We start from the raw sequence: 10,147 nt of genomic DNA on the forward strand, positions 1-10,147 counted from the left end.
CCTCTGAGGAAAGGTGAGGTCAGCTAAGAGTGGAGTCCCCCAGTGATAAGATGTATTGTTGCCCTAGACTTCAAGTATAGTGCTTAGAACCCCACTTTATTTTTATTTATTTATTTGGTCTTTTTGAGATGGGGTCACCCTATAACTCCAGCTGACCTGGAACTTGCTATGTAGACCAGGCTAGCCTCCATCTTACAGAGATCCACCTGCCTCCTCCTGAGTGCTGGGATTAAAGGTGTGTGCCACCACGCCCAGCTCTTACTATAGTTTTAATTTTAATTTCTAATGTAATGAGGTTGAATTTCATATGCTTAAAATATTTTTCTCATTCTAACAGTACATGACTTAATCTGTCACATGTAAATTTTCACAGGTAAAATTTAATTTTAATTTTTGTAGGAAGTTATATTATTTTTTCCCCCAGATGGTTTTTCCCTGCATACCAAAGTTGCTTGCTTAAGTGATACCCATACTGACTGCCTTCAGGCATTTTCAGTTATTTTGTGACTTTCAATATTTTTAGTTAGGAACATTCTGTTTTTACAGTACAGGGTCTCATGCATGCTGGGCAAGCACCCTACCACTGATTTATAGCTCTAGTCTTCTTTTTACTTTTTATTTTGAGGCAGTCTCACCAAATTGTATAGGCTAGCCTGATCTCACTTTGTAGCCCAGGCTGGCTTTGAACTTGTGACTGTACTACCTCAGCCACTGAATAGCTATAGTTATAAGCCTGTGCCACTAGGCCCAGCTTTAGTCAAAAACTTTTAAAATTTTTGTTTATTTATTTTTATTTTATGTGTATGAGTGTTATGCCTGCATTTGAATAAGTGCACCTGTGTCATGCAGAAGAGGGTGTTGGATCCCCTGGAACTGGAGTTATGAATGGTTCTAAGCCACCGTGTGGGAGCTGGAATTCGAACCTGGGTCCTCTGCAAGAACAGCTAGGGCATTTAACCACTGAGGCATCTCTCTAGCCCCTTAAAATATTTTATTTATTGTTTTTATTTTTTTTTATTTATTTATTTTTTTGGTCTTTTTGAGACAGGGTCTCCCTGTAGCCCCAGCTGTCCTGGAACTCACTATGTACACCAGGCTGGCCTTGAACTCACAGAGATCCACCTGCCTCTGCCTCCCAAGTGCTGGGATTAAAGGCATGTGCCACCACGCCCAGCCCTCTTATTTTTATTTTATGTGCAGTGTATTTCCTGCATGTGGTGTGTAAGTGCACCCATGATGTACAATGCCCTCAGAGGTCAGAAGACGGCATTGGATCTCCTGGAACTGGAGTTAAGGACAGTTGTTAGACACCATGTGGGTGCTGGATATTGAACCCAGGTCCTCTGTAAGAGCAGTCAGTGCTCCTAACTGCCAAGCCACAGAAACATTTTTTAAAAATTTTTATTTATTTTTATTTTATGTGTGTTACCTGCATGTAGGTAAGTGCACCCGTGTCATGCAATGCCCACGGGAAACAGAAGAGGTTGTTGGATTCCCTGGAACTGGAGGTATGGATAGTTGTTAGCTGCCATGTGGGTGGTGGGATTCGAACCTGGGTCTTCTGCAAGAACAGTCACTGTTCTTAACTGCTGAGCTCTCTCTCCAGCCCCTCAGAAACATTTTTAAAAAGGCCAACTACTATGTCACTTTGAAATGGCAAAGCTGACTCCATTTTGTTCTAGGTGATTTTTGCTTCACCCTGTGTTTCTGCCTAGCCCTGCCCCTGAACTAACTGCAGTCAGCCAAGCAGAACCAGTCAGCCATGAAGGCTGCATGCATCTGTAGATTCAGGGGGTACATTGTTTATACAATACTGGAAAATGTACAAATAGCCAGGTAGCACATCCTTTCCCAACATCTCCATGGAGTCCATGTTTCTGCAATTCTAGGAAACTTATTTTTCCTAACCGACCTGCCCCTGATCTGGTGTAACTATATGCTGATCTACTGTAACTATGGTTATTGGCTTTGCCCCTGGCATGATGTAATTGTGGTTTTAAGTTTTATTGGTTTTTTTTTGTTGTTATTTTGTTTTTTGTTTTGACAGGGTCTTGCTAGTCCCAGCCCACCTGGAACTTACTATGTAGACCAGGCTGGCCTCCATTTCCTAGAGATTGCCTGCCTCTTCCTGGGTTCAAAGGTGTGCACCACCACATCCTGCATGGTTTAAAGCTTTGTAAACCCTGCCCTGCTTCTCTTCTGGGTGGAGAGGGAGAGTTCTTTTGGGCATTAGCCCCCTCTCTGACCGTTGGCTAAAAAAGAACTCATAATTGGACCATCACTATGGGCAGTCCTCTGTGCCTCACGCTCCACATTACAACTTTACAAGTTATTATGGCAGTATCGCTAGCAGGAAAAGTTGCCTTTTTAAAAATCTTGTCCATATTATCTAAAAATTCATTTGGGTTTATTACCAGAAAAAGGGAAAGGGATGCTTAGGAACACCTATTTGCATCACATATGAAATTTGGTCAGTCAACTTCATTTTTCATAACCTTAAACCAAAGGAGAAGACATTTGATTTGAGACAAAAAAACAAAAGACAGAATCAAGCTGATGAAGACCGGGAAAGGAGTCTCTAGAAAATCTTAAGAACCATTCAGGATCTTCTTACACCTTGAGCTAGCTCAGGGTGTTACATACAGCTACCTGTGTATGTTTGCTGGCTGCAGGACTGTGTGCACAATAAGAACTAGACTGACCACCAGCCTAAAATGAAACTCCTACTTCCACATGTGTTCTTGTAGCTATCAGTTCTGGAGCTTTTTTTTTTTTTTTTTTAAACAAGGAGGTATTTCCAATTAGTTCATTGGTTTTGTGTGTGTGTACAAGGGGTATGTGTGTGCACCCATGCCGTGGAGTGCATGGGGAGGTTAGAGAACAGTCCTCCCCTTCCACTTGGTTTGAGACAGGTTTCTCTTGTTGCTAATTACTACAATATACCATGCTCACTGGCCCAAGGACTTCAGATTATTTTGTCCCTGCCTCCCATCTCTCCACAGGAATGCTGGGATTACACACCTATGCTACTACACTTAGCTTTTATGTGGGTTCCAGGGATCCAAACTCAGGGTGTCAGCCTTTATCCATAAAGCCATCTCACAAGTCCTGTTTATTTTTGAGACAGAGTCTCATGGCCTGGGCTGGCCTTGAAATTGCTATGTGGCTGAGGATGATCCTGAGATCACCACCTCCTGAGCACTGGATACAGGCATGTACCATCATTTGCAGTTTATGCAGTGCTGGGGACTCAACTCAGGGCCTTGCGCATACTAGGGAAACATCCTACCAACTGAGTTATATTCCCAGAAATTCTGGAACTTTTAAAGGCTTAGAAGAATAGCTCTAAGTTTCAGAACAGTAGCATGGAATATGACAAGAACATTGGATTTAGAATCTGAACAGGTTTTGGTTTTAACTTTACCTAAGACAATCTCTTAACCACTCTGATTTCACTGTCCCACTGAGAAGGTGGTATCTATGTCATAGGACTACTGTAGGATACAAATGCACATAAAAGAGCATCGCTATTATAAAGTCTGTATCATACGTGACAGTTTTATATAAACTGTATCTGTTAAAAGTATATAAACAGTTTACACTGCTTCAATTGCTCTTTGAAAAAGTTGTGGAGTTTCCACGGGTGATAATGTATAAAAGCATAAGAACAAATTCTGTAGAGAAAAAAGGTTAACTTTGCAAAAATCTCTGATCTCAGGAAGAGGCAAAAGGTGAAGAAAGAAGGTGCCTAGGGAAGCCAAGCATGTGGAAGAGGCACCTATGATCACAACCACCGATGAAAAAAGAAGTTTGAAAAAGTAGATTTTGACACACAAAATAGGACAGTGAAAAGCTTGAAAAACAATACTTACATATCTGTGTGCTCGAACGCTAGGTATTCCTCTACGATTCCTTCTGAGAAGATTATACGGTCTGCCTCGTCTCCTTCCATAGCAGACAAGCCAGGAGATTTGATAGTGGAAGATGCTTTATGAGCATAAGAAGATGGAAAATGTAACTTCTTTCCCCTAATACCAAGTCTCAGAGAGGGAATGAAGGGGCAGTATTAATTGCATATCAATATAAAGTTATGTAACAAGCAACATGACTTTTGGCTCACACCCGCCTTGTCCTGGCAATACTTTTCTGAATACTTTTCTTGAATACTTTTTTTTTCCAGTACCTTCCTCACGCTAGGAAAGCATCACTGAGCTACATCCTCATCTTATTTCTCAGTCCTATTCTACTTCAGAGCACTGTGCACTATCTAATTATGCCTTGCTGTCTTTTAAGAGTTCCAGAAACAGCTATACCTATAAAAACCAGTTTTTAAAAACTAAGAATATTTATGTTCATAATTCTATCTCTTAAAAATTTTAATTTATATGTGTATCTGTGTTGTGTGAATGTATGCCACACATTGTGGGTACCCACAGAAGTCAGAAGAGGGTGTCAGATCCCTTGGAGCTGGAATTACAGGCAATTGTGAACTGCCTGATGTGGGTGCTGGAAACCAAACTTGGGTCCTATGGAAGACCAGCAAGCACTCCTAACCACTGACTCATCTTTCTAGGTGCCCCCTAATTATATGCTTATTTCAATAGCCCCATCATTATCCAAAATGCATGTTCCTTAAGGGGCAAGTATCTTAATATTTAAATTTCTCTTCATACATAGACCATATGCTAACTCATTCTTTTCAGCAGGTTTTCTTGGAGAAAGTCAATCAAATATGGACAATGCATTTAAAAAAATATTTTTATTTTAACCAAATATTAAATATTAATTAATGCTTTGCTTCATTCTTTTTTGTGCCTTAAGCATGTTTTAATTTATTTTATTTTTTTGTCTTTTTGAGACAGGGTCTCCCTGTAGCTTCAGCTGTCCTGGAACTCACCATGTAGACCAGGCTGGCCTTGAACTCACAGAGATCCGCCTGCCTCTGCCTCAAGAGTGCTGGGATTAAAGGTGTGCGCCACCACACCCAGCCTTCTTTGTAATTTTTAAAATATGTAACCTCCATACTATCTTCAGATTGCTTTTCTCTAGATTTCTTTTACATAAAAATAAACTTCTCATTTAAGTTATTAAATAGAGTACAAGGTTCAAAGGAAATGACTTAATTTGGTAAGGCCAAACTCTGAAGTATTTTGTTTCACCTTGGATAACAGACAGCAATGGAGAGTAATCAAAGTTTTAGATAAGCAGAATGATTGCTGGGCATGATACATGCCTAGAGTCTTGGACTCAGGAGACTGAAACAGATGAGTTAGGCCAAGGCCAGCCTGGGATACATGGTAAAACTCTGTCTCAAAAAAGCCAAACACAGCCAGGTGTGGTGGTGCATGCCTTTAATCCCAGCACTCAGGAGGCGGAGACAGGTGGATATCTGTGAGTTTGAGGCTAGCCTGGTCTACAGGCCAGCTGGGGCTATAGGGAGACCCTGTCTCAAAAATACCAAAAAATAAATAAATAAAATAACAAAAAAATAAATGAATAAATAAAGAGCTAAACACCCTTCACCTGCCACAAAAGAGGAAGAATGACAAGAGCCTTGCATTGGAATGTCATCTTGATGGTGGCAACGAAAAGGATAATGTGGCTTGGCTACTACAAAAGAGGGAACAAGAGCTGACAGGAGAACGAACAGCAGGGGAGCCATGAGGACAGTCAGGATTGAGAGGCCATTGGAGGATCTGCACATCTAAACGGGCTCATTACTGGTCACTAAAGTCATTAGCTGGGAAAGGTAGTACATGCCTGTAATCTCAGCATTTACGAAGCTGAGGCAGGAAAATCATGAGTTTGAGGCTAGGCTGGGCTACACAGAGAGACCCTTTAAAAAAAAATATTTTATTATTTTTATTTTATGTGTATGAGTGTATTGCCTGCAATACACTGTATGTGAGTGCACCCATGTCGTGCAGTGCCGTGGAGGTCAGAAGAGGGTTTCAGATTCCCCTGGAACTGGAGTTAAGGATGGTTTGTAGCCACCATGTGGGTGCTGGGAATCGAACCCAGGTCCTCTTCAAGAACTGTTGGTGCTCTTAACCGCTGAGCCATCTCACCAGCCCCTCACATCTATTTCTTATGAGAGAAAATAATCCTTGTTACTTTATCCTTTTCCCTCAGACATGGAAAATGACTGGGCTGGATCCTCGTTTAAACCTTGAAAGCCATTCCTCTGCTTTCTACTACCATGTGGCAACTTCAAGTCCTTCATGTGACTGCAAATATAGTGTTTCCTTTTTTGTAAAATTTTTAAAAATTAATTTGTTTTACTTTATGAGTGCTCTGACTGCATGTATGTGAATACAATGCCTAAGGAGGCCAGAAGAGGGCATCATATCTCCCGGAACTGGTTGTTAGCTGCCATGTGGGTGCTAGGAATCAAACCTGGGTCTTCTGCAAGAGTAGCCAGTGCGTTTTACCACTGAGCCCTCTCTCTAGCTCCTGGTGTTTTCTTTTGTAACTGCTTATTTCACTTTGCATGTCTTTGAGGTTTTCTTTCTTTCTTTTTTTTTTTTGTCTTTTTGAAACAGTCTCCCTGTGGCCCCAGCTGGCCTGGAACTCACAATGTAGACCAGGATGGCCTTGAACTCACAGAGATCTGCCTGCCTCTGCCTCCCAAGTGCTGGGACTACAGGCGTGTGCCACCACACCTGGCTAGAGGTTTTCCTTTTTTAAAAAATAATTTTTATTTAGTATATTTTATGTGTAGGAGTGTACTGCCTGCATGTAAGTGCACCCATGTTGTGCAGTGCCCTTGGAGGTCAGAAGAGGGCAATGAATCCCCTGGAACTAGAGTTAGGACCATTGTTAGCTGCCATGTGGTTGCAGGGAATTGAACCTGGGTCCTCTGCAAGGGCAGCAAGTGCTCTTAACCACTGAGTCATCTCTCCAGCCTGTGAGTTTCCTTTTTAAGGCTATATAATATGACATTGCATGTATATACCATATTTTAAGAAATACATTCATGGCTGGGCATGGTGGTGCATGCCTTTAATCCCAGCACTTGGGAGGCAGAGGCAGGCAGATCTTTGTGAGTTCGAGGCTAGCCTGGTCTACATAGTGAGTTCCAGGAGAACGGATAAATAAAAGACATGCATCTGTGAACAAATACTTGGGTTGCTGGGAGTTCTTGGCTATTCTGATGACACAATGAACATGGATATGCAAATATATGTGAGACCTTCATGTTTTAAAAATTTATTTTTATTCTGTGTTTTGCCTTCATGTATGGTTTTTAGAAAAATATCTTATTTGGGCCACACAATTAATCCCAGCAGAGGCAGGTTGATCTCAGTGAGTTTGAGGCCATCTGGGGCTATAGGGAGACACTGTCTCAAAAAAAGACCAAAAAAAATTTTTTTTACTTATTATTTTTATTTTATGTGTATGAGTTTATTGCCTGCATGTAAGTGCACCCGTGTTGTACAATGCTCATGGAGGTCAAAAGAAGGCGTTGGATCCCCTGTTACTGGAATTAGTAGTTGTTGGTCACCATGTGGGTGCTGGGAACTGAACCCAGGTACTCTGCAAGAGCAGCCAGTGCTCTTAACCACTGAGCCATCTTTCCAACCCCTTCACATATGTAAGTGCACCTTGTGAACAATTGTTGGCTGCCCTGTGGGTGCTGGGAACCAAACCCAGGTCCTCAACAATAGTCAGTGCTCTTAACCAGTGAGCCATCTCACCGGTCCTCAGTTTTGGATATATACCCAAAAGGGGTTGCTGATTCATATGGTAATTCTATTCCATATAATTTTCTTTTCTTTTTTTAATATTTTATTTTTATTTTATGTGTATGAGTGTATTGCCTGCAAAACAACAAGGAACAGAGTTGTTGGATCACATAAGAGTATATTTAGAGCACCTTTAATCCCAGCAGTCAGGAGACAGAGGCAGGTGGATTTCTGTGAGTTCAAGACCAGATTGGTCTGCATAGTGAGCTCCAGGCTAGTTGGGGCTACAGGGAGACCTTGTCTCAAAAAATAAAAAAAAGTATATTTAGTCTTATAAGAAATTACCATGGTCGGGCATGGTGGAGCACACCTTTTATCCCAGCACTTGGGAGGCAGAGACAGGTGGATCTTTGTGAGTTCGAGGCAAGCCTGGTCTACATAGTGAGATCCAGGACAGCTGGGACTATAAGGAGACCCTGTCTCAAAAAGACAAAAAAAAAATATATATTATTTTTATTTTACGTGTATAAGTGTATTGCCTGCATGTATGTGAGTGCACCCGTTTCGTGCAATGCCCTGGAACTGAAGTTAAAGATGGTTTGTAGCCATCATGTAGGTGCTGGGAATCGAACCCGGGTCCTGTGCAAGAGCAGTTGGTGCTCTTAACCACTGAGCCATCTCTCCAGTCCCCCATATCATTTTCTATAATGGCTATACCATTTATATTCCTACCAACAATGAATCAAGGTTTGCAATTTCTCTGTATCCTTATCAACACATATTTTCTATTTCTTTGGTAGCAGCCTTCCTATGAACTGAACTGTGACACTGCCTGTTTTTTTCTGTATTTCTCTCTACAGTAATGCTGAGCATCTTTTCATATACATGATGGCTGTTAACGTTTAGAGAACTGGTTTTTTTTTTTTTTTGTGAGACAGGGTCTCCCCAGCTGACCCGGAAATTGCTATGTAGACCAGGCTGGCCTTGATCTCATAGAGATCCACTGGCCTCTGCCTCTGATGGGATTAAAGGCATGTGCCCCCACAGCCAGCTAGAGACCTGTCTATTTTAAATCCTCTGTCCCTTTTCAGTTGGGCTGTTTTTGTTGTTGAGTTGTAGAAATTCCTTATATATTCCAGATATTAACCCCTTATTAGACAAATGACTTGCAAATAATGTCTCCTACACATTCTTTCTTTTTTTGTTTTTTTAGAGACAGGGTCTCCCTGTAGCCTGAGTTAGCCTGGAACTCACTATGTAGAGACCATGCTGGCCTCCATCTCACAGAGATCCACCTGCTTCTATACCCTGAACGCTGGGATTAAAGGTGTGAGCCACCATGCCCAGCTTCTGTTTTCACACAGGAATCTGCCTATTTTTGCTTTAACTGGGCTAAGGGTCTGTCTATCTTGTTTAGCTTTTCAAAGACCCAGATCTTAGATTGATTCTTTGTATTGTTTTCTTGTTTCTATTTCATTAATTTCTGCTCTGATTTTTTGTTATTTCTTCTCTTCTGCTGGGTTTAGGTTTAATTTGTTCTTGCCTTTCCAGTGCCTTGAGTTGCAGTGTTAGGTCATTTATTTGGGCTCCTTCCAATTTTGTAATGTAGGCACTTAGAGCTATAAACTTCACTATTAGGACTGCTTTTAATGTGTCCCAGAGGTTGTGTTGTGTTGTCTTTTTTTATTGAATTCCAGGAATTCTTTTATTTCTTTCTTAATTTCTCCTTTGACCCACTCATTGTTTAGGAGTGTGTTGTTCAATCACTACGAGTTCGTGTAGTGACTAGAGCTTTGTCCAGTGTTGATTTTGAACCTTATTGCTTTGTGGTCTGATAGAATGCATGGAATTATTTCAATATTTTTGTATTTGTTGAGGTCTGTTTTGTGGCCCAGTATGTGGTCAATCTTTCAAAAAGTTCCATGAGGTGCTGAGTAGAAAGTGTATTCTTTGGTGTTTGGGTGGAATAATTGAAAGATGTGTTAGGTCCATTTGATCTATGGTATCATTTAATTCAGACATCTGTTTATTCTTTGTCCAGTTGACCTGTCTAAAGGAGACAGTGGGGTATTGAAGTCCCCTACTATTACTGAGTTGAGGTTAATCTGTGTCTTAAAGTCCTGTAGTGATTTTATGAAATTGGGTGCACCAGAATTTGGTGCATATATGTTAAGGATTGTAATAGCTTCTTGGTTAGCTATTCCTTTGATCAGAATGAAATGACCCTCTTTATCTCTTCTTTACTTTGAAGTCTATTGTTTCAGATACTAGAATTGCAACCCCTGCTTGTTTCTTAGTGCCATTTGCTTGGAATATTCTTTTCCACCCTTTTACCTTAAGGTAGTGCCTGTCCTTGAAGGTGAGATGGGTTTCATGCAGACAGCAAAGAGATGGATTTTGTTTCTTAATCCATTTGCTTAGCCTGTGTCTTTTGACTGGGGAGTTCAGTCCATTGATATTTA

The 10,147-nt window shown here is 41.0% G+C and overlaps 1 protein-coding gene across 11 annotated transcripts in view; it reads right to left on the bottom strand.

The window, feature by feature from the left end:
* Positions 1–10,147, bottom strand: part of Fam149b1 (family with sequence similarity 149 member B1) — a 57,110-nt gene that overhangs the window by 35,018 nt on the left and 11,945 nt on the right. For 10 of the 11 annotated variants that reach the window (XM_029565133.1, XM_029565134.1, XM_029565132.1 and 7 more), the window contains one exon: positions 3,873–4,040. In XM_029565133.1, the coding sequence (XP_029420993.1) occupies positions 3,873–4,040 (168 nt within the window). The remainder of the gene's footprint in view (positions 1–3,872; positions 4,041–10,147) is intronic. The other variant, XM_029565129.1, reaches the window with a different exon arrangement.

This window comes from Nannospalax galili, unplaced genomic scaffold, assembly GCF_000622305.1.
Source record: "Nannospalax galili isolate Female #2095 unplaced genomic scaffold, S.galili_v1.0 scaffold1437, whole genome shotgun sequence".
NCBI lineage: Eukaryota > Metazoa > Chordata > Mammalia > Rodentia > Spalacidae > Nannospalax > Nannospalax galili.